Genomic DNA, 16,084 nt, shown 5'->3' on the forward strand with positions numbered 1-16,084 from the left:
TGAAGACCTAACGGAACTAACGAAAGAAGTGAACAGGAGCCAACTTCAGCTCCTAGTCAATACGTAACCCTCTACCAATTTCATTCCTACAGATTATCAAGTCAGTGTAACACCGGAGTTCGAGGAATCTTGCTGTGTGCAAACTGCCTGTTGTGTGCTGAGATTACAACAGCGACTACACTCAAAGGAGCTTTTGGACATTCCACTGTTGCGAGAGGTACTACATGAAGGGTCCCTATCCTGCCTTTCATGCTATGACTGTAAAACAGTGTAAAAGGAGCAATAAATGATTAAAAAGCATGATATATCTTTGCAAACGAGACGAAGTAGCAATAGTCGCCAGATAGCCATGCTACACGAATTTTCCATATCCTCAAGTATTAAAGGAAATGGGGAAGGGGAACGGTATAGAAAGCAGGAATATGGGAATGCATACTGTCCAACCATATCAGAAGAGGGGGATGCCTGATACCTGTTGCATGCCAGTGTCCCACCCAGAGCCAGAGGAGTGCAATTAGGTCCCAACACACAAGACAATTGGCTGGGGAACAATGCCAGTGTTGGTTTGCTTAACCTGCTAGTGGGTTTGGAGGAACTTAAGGAGGGAGGAGATTCCTGTTATGGCAGAGAGAGGCGTTCCCTCAGAGTGAGGTCTCATCTGCCCCATGAACTGAAAGCATGCAGAGGCCCATCGTAACCATCGCCATCAAGGGCACCATGCCTGGTTTACTGAATGCACAGAGCAGTACCAGGTGCCAACCTGACAAAGCTACAAGACCACACCCATGCGAAGCTACTATAAACAGAACGCAGCAATCCCACAACCAGTGGATCAGTTCAAACTCTGCAATCCTGCTGCATCAGTGAATAATGATAGTGCACAATTAAACAGCTGAAGGGAGTAGACAGCTCCAAGAACATCCCCTGCTCAACCAGAGTGAGGCACAGCACTCGAGTGAAGATTTTGCAGCCACCTTCAGCAAGTATTGTACATGGTCCGTCAAAGCTTCCCCATTAAGAACACGGCAGAGAGCCGAACTTATAGATATTGAAGGTGTGTGTCTGTAAGTCTTAATTCTTCAGCTAAATCAACTCACTCCACATAAAGAAATAGCTCACAAGCTCATTGCCATCCTGATTTGGAAGTACATCACTCTTTGTTCATCAGTCCTTGGTAAATATCCTGAACACCCTTCCTAACAGTGTACAGAAATTTAAGGTGGCAGCTCCCAAATATCTTTGGGGAACCAGAAGGTTTCTTGGGAATGGAGTGAAGAGGAGGTAAGAAGCAAGAAAAGGAAATATTAGAAGGGTGAAATGAAAAGGACACAAAAATAGAAGAGGCAATACAAAATGGGTAGGGATATATTCAGGAGTGGGGGAGTAGAGAAAGGTGGAAGAGAAAGGGAGGATAGCTTCTGCACACACCTGACAAATATTTTACTCAAGTCTGTGTCATGGGGGTTGCATCACAACAGAGCCACACAGTTCCACAACGTGGCATCAATTGAGAGCATTGAGCCCAGCAGTGCACAGAGGACATTCTTCTCCCAACTACAGCTGGACCGCCTTTAATTTTTTTTAAACTTATCACCATAGCAACCAACATTCATGGAACAAATGGCTACTGTCCCACTAATAGCTCTTTCATTATGAAACATCAATCACTGCTTAAAAAAGCATGCTTGATAAAAGTTTTGAACAAAATCAAGGTCTTACTGGAACTTTTCCCCATCATGTGTTTTATTAGAATGCTGGGACATTTGTGCATTTATAGCAATTTTTGCTATTTGTAGTTATAGTTGGTAACATCATAGAAAAAAATGCTTCCAATGAATTCTGATGTATCAATTCTTTGCAGAAGACTCCAAGCCAAGTACAAGGAGGGCAATAGTTGGTATTGGTAAATTTTCTATTCCACTCCCCCACCCCAAGGGGTCCCAGAATTTAAAGTTAGCGCTGTGGTAATTTAGGAACCTAGAAATTAATCAGTAAGGAATCACCTTCTTACTATGACCAAATATTTCCCTGAAAGTGGCGTCACAGGTAGACAGGGTGGTGGAGAAGGTTTTTGGCATGTTGGCCTTCATCAGTCAGGGCATTGAGTATAGAAGTTGGGATGTTATGTTGCAGTTGTACAAGACATTAGTGAGGCTGCAGTGGTGTGTTCAGTTTTGGTCACCCTGCTACAGGAAAGATGCCATTAAGTTGGGAAGAGTGCAAAAAAGATTTATGAGAACGTTGCCAGGACTCGAGGGACTGGATTAAAGGGAGAGATTGGACAGCCTAAGACTTCATTCCTTCGTGTGTAGGAGACTGAGGGGGTGACCTTGAGGATGTGTATAAAATGAGGGGCTTAGTTAGGATGAGCGCACAGAGTCTTTTCCCAATGTTGATGAATTAAGAACTAGAGGGCATAGGTTTTAGGAGACAGGGGAAAGATTTAGTAGATTTAGAGAGGGGAAAGATTTGGGGCAAATTTTTCCACATAGAGTGGTACATATGCAGAACGGGCTGCCAGAGTAAGTGGTTGAAGCAGGTACAGTAACAACATTGAAAAAACATTTGGACAGGTACATGGACAGGAAAGGTTTAGAAGGATATGGGTCAAATGCGGGCAAATGGGATGAGCCTAGATGGGCATCTTGGTCTGCATGGACAAGTTGGACTGAAGGGCCTGTTTCTGTCATGTATGACACTATAACTATTAAGCACCAGTAAACTTGAGTTCCACACGATTTACTTGACAGCTGACTGGTCTGTACTGCTGTGCTCATGTTGCTTCAGATACTACTGGAACTTTGCTCACCTGCAGAACTAGTTGAGCCAGGGGATCACGCTCAGTTCTGAAAGCAAGCAAGAATCCAATGGATTAATTACACATTCACTGGCAGCACACCGTGGAATGCATAAACTTTTCACTGAAGTACAGAGAGTCCTCCGTGGCTAGTTAAACTATGACCTAGAAAATGTAGAACCCAGTACAATTCTGAGAATAATTAATCCTTCTGTAATAGTCAGGAGCATTCACATTTAAACAGGAAGAGACAAGGTACCAATGGATTTTAAAGTGGACCAGAACTGAGACCCCAAACTACATTACTGCAAGTTCACTTTTTACAGATGTAGAAAGGACAGTAATGTAACCTGGTACTGAGACAAAGACACCCTAAAGAAAACATGTACTATGCAAGAATATCCAAATAGAAGTCTAATTGAAGACAGCAATGGTTAATGTGGAGTCGTATCTGGAAGCTGATCTATAGATTAAGGAAGAAACCGTCAGGTACGAATACTTATCATGGTCATTTACTAATGGAGAAAAGGGAAAATGAAGTCACAGAACAGGAAGAGTGTTTCCAGTGGAAAGGTTGGCTATGACTCAGAAGCACTGATGTTCCAAGCTTTCCAGTCACAGTTTTGCTGTCATCTGACAATATATTCCCAAGGGAGACAAACAATTTTCCCATCAGTAGGGAACAAAATGAGTCAAATCCGTCTCAATCACCCATCACAGCCAGTTACAGAGAACACACTGTTCTCTGCCCGAGGCTGACCAGCAAGAACGCTGCCCCAAAACTCTTCCTGCACCAGTCCCTCAGAGGACACTGGGGCAGTCGGTTCCGTTCAATCCACATTGTGGCAGGATCGTCATCAAATGGCAGAGTCAGATTACTGGCAATGAAAGTGCCCCATCTGTGAACACACCCTGAACAAGATCTTGGATACCTCCAATTTTTACTTATGTCAAGTGCATTCTAACTTAGCATCTCAGAAAGTGCCACTCCCATTGCTTTTGATGCTGTTATATAAAGCATGATTTTGCTGTTAGTATCGTGAGCAGGGAGTCCTGCAACACTCTGCCCATTTCTTATCAAAATAAACAGGGTACTTAAGATTAACACTGAATTTTTGAATTTCAGTTAATCCTCCCCCACTCTGTGCTCCTTTCTCTTTCTCCCTGACCCCCTCCCGATCCCCTAGTTTCAAATCCCCTCCCTCATCTGCTTCTCTCTGCCCATCATCCCTCCCTTATCTGGTTCCACATCGGATTCCAGCATCTGTAGTCTCGTGTTTCCATTTATTGCCTTCCCATCTCCGTCTCTACCTTCACCTCCCCTCCCGTCTTCATCTGCTCCCCTTTTTTCCCTCTCTCCTTATCTGTCTCTACCTATCACCCACCAGCTGTTGTCTCCCATTTCCACCCCTACCTCTCCCTGAGCTGGCTCCATCTGCCCATCAAGCCCCTCCTCACCTGGTTCCACCTATCGCCTGCCTGTTCCTGCTTCACATCTCCCTCTCACCTCTTTATACTGGCCACCTCCCCTCTACACTCTCAGTTCTGATGCAGGGCCTCGACCTGAAACGTCGACCAGCCCTTTGCCTCCACAGATGCTGCCTGACCCACTTAGTTCTTCCAGCAGTTTGTTGTTTGCTCCAGATTCCAACATCTGCAATATCCTTCATCTCCAAGGGGCTTAAAATGAGTGTATTGGAAGTTTTGAACCTGACATGAATGCAAATGATTACTAGTTACTGACTTTGGGTCAATATCAATGCCTGGCTATTTAATTACTATGTAAAGTCATCTTTTATACCTGTTGTGTTTGGTGCTCCTGAGACGGTTTTGTAATAGCTGAGCTGTTAGCAGCAGGACATTTAATTGAACTGCCCACTTGTGAGGAAGAATTAGCAGCAGTGCCGGTCAAACACAGCTCCTTCTTGCACTCAACCTTTTGGTCACTGTTCTTCTCCTTCCCTGGCGTGGCCTCTTTTCCTTTGTGTTTCTGGACAGATTCCTTCTCTCTCAAAGCTTGCTCGAACCATTCAGAACTGGGGAGGAGAAAAATAAACACACAGATACACAGAAGTGAAAAACTAATGGAGGAATAAATCTACCACTCAGATCGCAAGCAATTCAGGCACAGATTGTAAACCAAGAGACATCCTCTCGGTGATGTTCTACAAGCCTTAGAGAAATATGAACTGGCCATCGCTTCACCACGTATGAATGAACCATTTGTGAGAGAAGGATTCAAAGATCCAAACAAAATACTACGGTTACTTTTATATTCAACCTTAAACTGGACCTACCAAGTGGTACTTCAATAATTTGGAGAATTCAGAGTTCCTTTTCCAGAGTTGCACTTCTCCCACACCCATCAGTCCTCTGACTGGCCTTTTGTGTCCCCCTCCTCCTCCATCCCACCACATTAGCACACTGCAAAGCCCCTCGGTCCCACTCACTGATACCAGGCATTCAGTTCCCTCATTATTTCACCCACAGTAGCCTGCTGCGCTTCTCTTGACCCACTTAATTTTTCTCTGCTCTTTCCAAAGCAATTTAGTTTGGTTTCTCCATTAAAGGCATTTTATTACACCAGCATGATAAAACTAAATTTGACTACACACAAGTTGTATGAAACAAGCTTCAGACATTTAATTGTACATACTAGAGAAACTGGGTGTGGTGTCACATTACCAAAACCTGTCTCCAAATACCACAAGACACAAAGCCATCAGATCTGAGCCACATTCACACACACAGTAGATGAACGTCAACTGGCACATTTTAGATTTGACAAGTGCTGGCTAATCAGATATCATGCTCAGATGCTGCCCTGATGCCAGGAAGCTGGAGAATTGAGATGTATGCTGGGGGGTGAGGGAGAAAATTATAGTAGTGAATGAGACAGATCACAGTCCAGATTGGTACCAATAACAGATAGAATGAGAGTCAAAAACAAGTACATTTAAGGGGAGCTAAGAAAGAGGCCAAAAGTAGGACTCAAAGGGGAGTAATCACTGGATCACTTCTGATGCCCTGGGCTTAGAGATAAAGCAGCAGGTTTGTACACAATGTACGACACAAGAGACGATGCAAGAAGAAGGGGGTTTAGATTCCTGGGGCAAGAGAGACCTGACAAGCCAGAAGGGTTGTAGCTTAATGGGCTGGGACCTCCCTGGCAAGTAGAGTTTAAACTAGTTTGCAGTGGGGTATGAACTAACCACACAGATTCAGCAGGGGGAAGGGGGTGGAATTGGGGACAGAGGCGAAGTTGGAAATGGAAGCAGGGAATTAATAAATGCAGAGCCTTGGGCAAGGAGGGAGGGCAAGAGCCTAGATACCCCAATAATGTGGCAACTTACAGACACAGCAGCTCAGGTTCACCCAATAATATTAAGCACATAAAGCTCAAAAAAACAGACTTAAAAGTCCTGTGCACAATGAGTTTGGAAGGTAGGTGAACCAAAAGCTGAAAATAACTTACAAGGGAGTACAGCAGTGCTAAATGCCATACATTTCAACACAAAAGCACTCGTAAATAAGGCAGAGAAGCAGAGGCACAGGTGGACACCTAGAATTAGGAAATCCTCTCTGTTATTGAAACATGGCTTAAAGAATGTAGTGCTGGAGCTGGCCAAGTATGCACTGCAGACAAAAGCAGAGAGTGAAAGACAGATAGACAGAGAGATTAAGAAAGGTTACATAAAGAACATTCAGTCAGACATCAGGGCTACCTAAAGAACAAGTTGGAGCTCAGGGCATTAAATAAACATTTAAGTCTGAATAAAAGAATGTTTGCACAAGCATATATTCACATTGCAGGATATATGTTTCTGTTCTAAAAGAAACAAAGCCACTGCATTTGGCTTGGCAAAGGGGTTTCCAACCATTTGCTTTCGGGGCCTCTCCTGTATTATTGAAATTCCACACATCCCATGACAAGCCTGTCACCTTGTTTGTGCCTGCACTGTCAATCCTTACTGTGCACACACTCGATGCAACTGCACACAGGCCTCAGGTGACGAGGAAGAGTCAGTTTGTAATTCCTGATCAATGAGTGTGAATGCTTCACTATCGACAGATTGAAATACAAACAAGACCAGAGAAGTCCAGCAGAAGCTCTGCATGGAGGAGATGCAGCCGTGTGGTGCCTCTTGTCCTAAGTGACCCATGTCACAGCCATACACTCCACGTGCAACAGCTCATTCAGAAGATGGTTTGCAGCTGGAAGTCCGGGCAAGGGCAGGACTGGAGCATGGAACCAAAAGGGCAGGGAAGTAGGAGCAAACAGTGGAGGTGCCAACTAATTGCTAGACACTCGAGGAGTCCTTCTTCCACCAGCCTGGCCAGATGAAGACAACTTTTATATGGGCAAGGGAATCAGAAAAGTGAAAGGGACAGAAAAAATTATTTTATAAAAATTTTTTAAACTGAATTTGCATGCTTGAATCACCACTGAAACTTTATAATTATTTATTCTAACTTAATGGCACTGATTAGCTACTTGCACACAAATGTAGGAAAATGCACGTTCTAACTCGGAGAGATTGAAGGTACAGAAGCCACACTATTCCCAAGTGTTCAGGCACTATTTAAATCGCCCAGCTCTGCACAAATAAACCACACTCATTAATACAGCAGTTTCCTGAACTGTCCACATTAAAATATGTTACCTGTTTTGTTCTGTGGGAAGATTATCCTTGGTAAAATAAACTTAACAACCTTTGAAGCCTCCTTAGCATCAATTGATTAGGTTGGCAGTTATACTTCTAATGAATGTTATGTGTAATCTGAGGTTACTAGTTTTGGTAAGTTATAAGTGAACCTACCATGACCATTGAGGACTTGTTTACCCTGCACTTTTCCCTTTCTAGGTGTTGACTGGCATGAAGATGAAGCATTGCTTGGAAGTGTTTTGACATCTTCACACTCATCATCCTCTTCTACTTCATCAATGTCATCCTGGGAACTTCCGAAATACATCATGTTGTTCGGCAGAGCAGGGGAGCCTAAATATATACAAAACAAAAAAAACTTTACTTTCGTCTCCACATTCAGTTCACACTAAATGGGCAGCCACAGAATGACAGCACCTTTGACACTGCATTAACCATTAGAAGCTCAACTCAAAGAGTGGGATTTCTAGAGAGAATCAAAAGAAAAATCAATAACACACAACGGATAACATCTTATACCAAGCACAACAAATGATTTTAGATTGGAAGCAAAGATATATCAACAAATGCAATCATGCCTATAAATATATAGAAAATCCATTTTTCTCCTAGGTAGGACTTCTAACCTTTGAGTTAAAATACTGCAAATTTATCATGGTTATCACTGAAGTTGAAAACTCAGCAATTTTTGACTGAGTTAGGATTCAATTTTTTCTTTAAGCTTTTGCTTACAAACAGCTTATAAACACACAACTTATGTGGAGCCCAGACATACGGATGAGCTTTTAGGAGACAAACAGTTCACAGGAACGAACGTTACTGTAACCTGGGGAGGACCTGTACTTTTTATTCATTTCATCGTATTTTCAGTAAAAAAAAAATCAAAGAAAATGGATCAATTTTTGGTCTCAATCAAGTCTGACTATATGGAAATGGGTAATAATAACAATTCCAAAACCAAAGTTATTTACCTTAACATTTACCACTATTTACAGGCCAACACTGTCAAGCCACTGAAAAGCATATCCCATTAACAAATAGGACTAGCCATTTGTAGAACATAGAACAGTACAGCACAGGAACAGGCCCTTCACCTATGTTGTGCCAAACTAATGATAACTAATTAAACTAATGATGCCTAATTATACTAATCCCTTCTGCCTGCACATGGTCCATATCCCTCTACTCTCTGCATGTCAATATGCCTATCTGAAAGCCTCTTAACTGTCTCTATCATATTTGCCTTCACAACCACCCGTGGTAACACGTTCTAGGCACCCACCACTCTCCGTGTAAAAAAAAACCTTGCCCCCGCACACTTGCTTTAACTTTCCCCCTCTCACCTTAAATGCATGCCCTCTAGTATCAGACACTTCAACCCTGGGAGAAAGAAACTGGCTGTCTACTCTATCTACGTCTCTCATAATTTTATAAACCTCTATCAGGTCTCCCTTCAGCCACTCCAGAGAAAACAACCCAAGTTTGTCCAACCTCTCCTTATAGCACCAGTCCTCTAATCCAGGCAGCATCCTGGTAAACCTCTTCTGTGCACTCTCCAAAGCCTCCGCATTCTTCCTATAATGGGGTGACCAGAATTGAATGCAATACTCCAGATGCGGCCTAACTAGAGTTTTATAAAGCTGCAATATAACTTCCTGTCTCTCGAACTCAATGCCTCGACTAATAATGGCAAGCATGCCATATGCCTTCTTTACCACCCTATCAACTTGTGTGGCCATTTCAGGGAGCTATGGACGGACCTCAAGATCGCTCTGTGCATCGACACTGTTAAGGTCCTGCCATTAACTTTTCCTTTATATTTGATCTCCCAAAGTGCAACACTTCATACCTGCCCAGATTAAAATCTGCCATTTCTCTGCCCGTATCTGCAACTGATCTATATCCTGCTGTATCCTTTGGCAATCTTCTACATTATCCACAATGCCATCAATCTTTGTGCCATCTGCAAACTTATTTGTCAAAAGAAGCATTGTAAAATCCACATGCAGATTCTTAAAGTATGGTGAATAAAAGTATATGCTTAACACTTACTGTAAGCATGGCAAAAGAGAATATTTCACCCAGCAAGTTTTTAGGATGCGTTTGTAATCAGTTAAACATCACATAATTCAACCTCTAAACAAAACACATACAAGTACGCTACTATCAGAGCAGCAGGGTATACTTTCACCTGGGGAATTAGCTTTACATTGATGATGCAGGTTTGAAGTCACAGAATATGGCATGAACGAATAATGCAGGCATGGTCAACAGAGCAAAACAAAAGGCCACAAGATATGGAAGTTGATCAGACTGGAGATAAGCTTATGAGCAGAGCAGCACTGAGTCAGTCTACAGAAACTGTTTTTAAAAAATACTGTAACAGAGAATAAGCAGCAAAATGTTCACGTTTGATGATACCAAAACTGGAAATTCAGCAAGTAATGAAGAACTAAATGTGGAAAGAATTTAATCTTCAGATATACGGGCAATTACAAATATATATTAATTATTTTTGAAAGTGATGGACCAAAACATTAATTTGTCTCAAGTGCATGGAAGCATTTCTGAAATGGGATGAGTTTGAGGGATATGCAGAGAAGATGGATAACGAGGGCTAGATCTGTAGAAAAGAAACACAGTCTTGCTGTCAAGTAAGCTTTACCCTAAAAGGTCCCATTAAATCTGAGACTTCAACAACAACTACACTTTTATAGCACCTTTAATACAGTAAAATGTACCAATTCACTAAGCAAGACTTTTATCACATTAAGTACTTATTAAAACAGATGACCAAAAGCTTGTGCAAAGTGGCAATTTTTAGGGGAAGAGGGGTAGAGAGGGAGTACAGGAAGTCCCCGACTTACGAATGCCTGTACTTACGAACCAATCTTCGTGGTCAGTTCGTAAGCGGGCCCGGCCCCCGATCCTACCACGGCAGCGGTACACCTTCTTTGGCCCAACCCCGGGCCAAGTGCGTTTGTGCGGCTGCGGCCACGTGCGGCCACAATCCACAGCCCAAGTGCGCATGCGCGGAGACTGTTCCGAGTTACATACAAAAATCAGGTTACGAACAGTCTCAAAAACGGAACTCGTTCGTAACTCGGGGACTTCCTGTATTTAAGAGAGGGTGTGTTTAAGAGAGGATTTCCAGAGCTTGGGGCTCAGGCAACTCAAGTAATGGTAAACAACAGCCAAGCATTGAAAATCCAGGACATGCAGATAGGTCAGAATTTGAGGAGCACTGAGATCTCACTGACTTCACAGGTTGTTGTACAGAATCAAGATCCTGAGATCTAAATGCCCCTTAAATATACGAGGGTATGGGGTTGGTACAAGAGAGAATTCTTTTAAACATTAAGATCTTCATTACCTATCCATTCTAGAAAGTAGCATTTTTTTATTATCACACAGGTTTGGGATTTATCTGGTTCTCCTCGCTGTAAGCAACCAGCATGGCACTGTCGAAATAAGTGCACAACTTGGCAATCAATCCAATCTCACATACTGACTGGGAGAAACTTAGGCCAGAAAATATCAAAACCGAGTGATATAGAACACAAAATTATCACATCACTGCCATCCAGAACTAGAATGGAAGTGGAATTTCTGGTACTTTCAGATATGAAAGACTATAAAAGGACAAAATAACAAAACTTCAATATCTCTGGCATATTTTGGACAGAGATGCAATGGAAGAGAAAAAACTGGAAATGGGAAGGAAGAGAGGAAGGATGGGTGAAGTTGACAAGGGATTATTTCACCAACAATACTTGAATCTTTAAGTGATTTACAAAATTTGTGGGAAAGAGCATTAAAATTCAAACATAACTCCTTATATTGTGGAGGATGATTTATTGTGTAAATGTGCAGCAAACTTTACTGCTCCATAAACACAGCTGGGAACACTTTGGATTTCTCTCAGTGTCCTCTGGTAATTACAAAAGTTACCAGGCCTCTGGGGACCAGGGGATGATCTCTGGGTCACATCGAGAAGGAAGTCCATTATCCGAAGTGGAGGCATTGTGTGGACAGCTGCCATAGACCTGGGCTGTCTGATGACAGGGGGTCCTTCTACAGTTCTTTTGGCACTCAGCTCTCTTTCTGTTTCAGAAGCAAATATCAGGTGCGTGTAACATGGCTTAGCGTGGCAGGCAGGGATTGTGGGGACAAGGGGAATGGAGAATTGCGAGAAAACATATGGTGGATTCACAAGTCCTCCAGGCTATCCAATCTGGCAAAATCTCCAGAACAATATCTCCAAGTTGTTATCGCTCTATAACCAAGAAAAAGAACATTGCTTAATGTATGAGGAGTGTTTGATATCTCTGGGCCTGTAGTTTGGAGTTAGAAAGATGGGGGGGGGGGGGAATCTCATTGAAACCTACTGGATACTGAAATGCCTGAATAGAGTGGAGAGGATGTTTCCAGTAGTAGAAGAGTTCAGGATCCGCGGGCACAGCCTCAGGATAAAGGGACTTCCCTTTAAAACTGAGATGAGGAGGAATTTCTTCAGCCAGAGGATGGTGAATCTGTGGACTTTGTTGCCACAGAGGTCTGTGGAGGCCAAGTCAGTGGGCGTATTTAAGGCAGATATTAATAGGTTCATGATTGGTAAAGGGATTAAGGGTAACAGGGAGAAGACAGGAGAATGGGGTTGAAATAAGAATCAGCCATGATTGAATGGTGGAGCAGACTTGACAGGCCTAATGGCCTAATTCTGCTCCCTAGTCTTATGGAGCTAAAATGAATGTGGAATTTCCAAAAATTTTGTGCAGGAATGACAAAGCACCAATGGAAAACTGACCTTCTGGGGCCAGAGGTTAAGGAATTAATTATAATAACCAGGAAACTTTAAGAGTTCTTTTAAGAAGCAAGTGAGAACATTTCATGAAATTCATGCATTTCTCATGACTTCCACAGATTCTGTTGAAGAAGATTGCAACAGTGAACAGGTCTGGGAATCAATCACTATAACAATTCCCAGATGAACATGGGCTTTTGTATCCTTACCAATATACTTGCTGCAGGCTCCATTGTGTGTTGTTAAAGTCACCACTGTGCCAAATAGGAAGATTCAAAACCGAGCCTCCAAGTTACTGCAGGCCATTACTGGCAGCAGAATTATAGCAGTCCCACAACCCAACACATTTCTCGTTTTACCACTAATATCCATTTAGGGGACTAACACTGGTTCACTAATGATACCATGCCAGAAACACCACCAGGCATTTCCAAAGATGAGGTGCCAACCAGATGAAGCTACATTTCCTACAGCTCTGCATTTCACAGCTTTTACATGTTTCTTTGTTTCTGTTCTAACTTTCCTTATTAACATATCAACCAGAAAGCTTCACCAATACACCAGTCTCACCCTCAGAGATACTCCCTTTATCCTATCCTCCCTTTCCCCCATTCCCTCTACAACTTCAAAATAACCTGTTTTCTCTTTTCCAACTGCGACAAAATGTTTTCAACCCGAAACATTAAACCACTTTCTCTTTCCTCAGATACTGCCTGATCTGCCGAGTGACTTCCAACATTTTTGATTTGATTTCTCCTTATCCTTTCCTTCCACCCACCAGCCACCACATTCAACCATCAACTTTTCTATTAAAATAATTTCGGATTAAAAAATAGAGATTTCTTTACTTATTGCATGCCAAGTAATAGCCTACAAGTGCAGACCATGGTGATTCTAAGAATGTAGACACTGAATCCAACAAAAGATCACTTAATTTGGTTCTTCCACTGGCTGACTGCCAGCACCAGCACTTCCATTACATCACCAATGAGGTAAGGGTCAGAGGGAGATTGATGTACATTTTCTATGTCAAGGCTCTGTGAACCCATTCTCTAATTTTCCAAACCCTCAACTCCTCCTGCGTATTTCCTGCATTGGATGCAGTCTGCTCCTTTTTTCCCCAATAAGCCCATCGATTAAAGAGCAACTTTTATTTTTGTTGGGTCTTTCATGGGAAGCTAAGCTGCACAAGGAGGTACGACGACAAGTAACTAAATGCTTGCTTTACGAACAAAGTGATATTGTGAAGGAGCACAAGGGTGGCAGGAAGTGGTGGGTGGATTTAGAAACAGAATCCGTAAGTTTAGGGGAACAACTCAAGAGAGAGCCATCAACTGAGGAACAAAGTAAAACCAGGAATGAGAAAAGAACAGGTGGTCAGGCAGCATCTGTGGAAAGAGGAGGAGGAATTAATGCTTTCAGGTCCAGAACTGGAATACAGAAATAAGCAAGTTAATTTTCAGTCAGAGGAAAGGTGGGGAAGGGATGGGTAGGAGCAAAGGGAATATCTCTGAAAGGAGAGACCATATGAATTAATGGAAGCAGTTACCAGCAATCACGCTTCTGTATCTGGTTCGTGTACTGTAAACATCAAGGCTGAGGGACATGCCCAGCACAATAGTTGGAGTAGCATGGATATCTGAAAGACTTTGGCTGGAGGAGCTACAGAGATAGGAAAAACTGAGGCTAGGAAAGGATCTGAAGATCAGCGGGCATACAGCAAATTTGACAAAGCAGGAACCTTGTTTGACATACAGGTAAGCTCAAAATTATCTCAACAAACCTGCTGAAGCAGACTTGCACATTTTCAATTACTACTTAGTAGATTTGACAAATCATTTCAGTTATGGGGAAATGAAATTTAATAAACTAGCTTTAATAAACCAACAAGCTTTATTGAAACTGATTAAAAATGGCTCCCCCATCTAGGGAACATTCATTTCCTGCAACCATCCCAGTGAAAACTCATTTTAACATGCTAGAAACCTACTTTAAGGTTCCCTGGACTTAAGACTGAACAATGACAGCTAGATTACCACTGTAAAGTCAAAATATATCACCAGGTAAAAGTCTAATTATATGAATTTTGGAAACTGAGGTGTTGAAATTGCAGATAATCTGGTATTTAAAGAGCAAGTAAAGCAAAAAGAGAGAAACAAATAAAAGCATAGGAGATTGGGTCTAGCTTTTTTAAAAAAAATTCCCAAAACACTATTCAACCAATAAATTTTTTCTGAAGTCCCATTGAGTAGGGTGGGGGAAGAAGGAAGTAGAACATCCTTCTTCCCCCACCCTACTCAAAGTGCCATCAAACACAGCACAGTGGCACAACCAATGGAGAGCTGCCTCACAGCTCCAGAGACCCAGGTTCAATCCTGACCTCGGGAGCTGTGTGGAGCTTGGATATTCTCCATGTGACCGAGTGGGGTTCCACTGGGTACTCCAGTTTCCTCCAACATCCCAAAGACCTATAGGTTGGTAGATTGGCCTCTGTAAAATTGACCCTGGTGTCTATTTAAATGTAGAAGCTGAGAGGAGTTGATCAGAGTATGGGGACAATAAAACTAGGGTTAATGCAGGATTAGTGTAAATGGGTGGTTGATAGTTGGTGGGAACATGGTGGGTTGAAGGGCCTGTTTTTGTATTGTCTCTCTCTACAAGTATAATACTCTATAATGTCTATTTAATCAACTGTGGTGGCACTGGTCTAGAAACCAATCACCAGAAGCCTCGATTTTTTCAAATAGTCCACCTGAATTAGCAGATGGGGCTTCAGCTTAACATTATGTCTAAAGCAGCAAGTGTAACAAAGCAAGCCTCTCCACACGCTTGAATAGATTGTGTACTCAACTCCTAGAATAGGGCTTGCATCCGAAGCCTTGTGGCTCAGGACATGAGACAATGTGGTTGCACTGTTAACCACAACCCTTTCCCAGAAATTACAGCCTCCAAGAAGCAAACAATCAGCTAGATCTTCAGCCCAGAGTCCACACTGACCATCAACCACCCAATTACACTCATCCTACATAATCAGATTTTCTATTCTCCCTAAATTTTCATCAACTTCACCTAGATTTTGCCATTCACCTCCACACTAGGAGTAATTTACAACGGCCAATTAACCTAACAACATGCACGTCTTTGGGATCTGGGAGGAAACTGGAGTACCCAGAAAAAACCCATGCTGTCTCGGGAAGAATGTGCAAATTCCACAGAGACAGCACCTAGAGTCAGGACTGAACCCGGGTTGTTGAAGCTACAAGGCAGCAGCACCGGCTGTTGTATAATCTAGATGTTGAGGCAATTCTGGAATCAGGTTATTTTGCACTTATTTTCTGAAGTAATCTTTCAAGATTAACTGATGTGACATCCTACTGGCAGGTAATACTGATGGACAAAATGCATTCCACTAACATGTACACTGAGCAAAAGCAACATTTTGCAGATGCCAGAAATCTGAGAGAAATTTGGAAAATGCTAAATATCTGAGGGGACAGATTTAGGTTGATGGATCTTAAATATGAACTCTCTTTAGCTGCTAAGTGTTTCAGATATTTCCTGCTTGTTACCACTCCTCAATTTGGCATTAATCATAAATGAATGATTAGTGAGACAAGATACATCTAAACAGGGAGGCTTTGTCAGTGTTCCAAAGTACCAGCAGTGATTTTGACAAAATCTTTACATCAATAGTAGGCATTAAATTTCAGAAGGCTGGGATACATGTAATGGTATTGCAGACCCCTTTTCTATCAGTCACCTTGTGTAACTCTTGCACCCAAAATAAAATCATACACAATAAACCAGCGTAATTGC

At 42.3% G+C, this 16,084-nt stretch overlaps 1 protein-coding gene across 1 annotated transcript in view; it reads right to left on the bottom strand.

Moving 5' to 3' along the window:
* jarid2a (jumonji, AT rich interactive domain 2a) overlaps positions 1-16,084 on the bottom strand; it is a 288,957-nt gene that overhangs the window by 53,662 nt on the left and 219,211 nt on the right. The window contains 3 exon segments of the mRNA XM_052015784.1: positions 4,599-4,813; positions 4,816-4,833; positions 7,618-7,797. Of these exon segments, the coding sequence (XP_051871744.1) occupies positions 4,599-4,813; positions 4,816-4,833; positions 7,618-7,797 (413 nt within the window).

The sequence above is a fragment of the Pristis pectinata genome, chromosome 5, assembly GCF_009764475.1.
Source record: "Pristis pectinata isolate sPriPec2 chromosome 5, sPriPec2.1.pri, whole genome shotgun sequence".
In the NCBI taxonomy this organism is placed as follows: Eukaryota; Metazoa; Chordata; class Chondrichthyes; order Rhinopristiformes; family Pristidae; genus Pristis; species Pristis pectinata.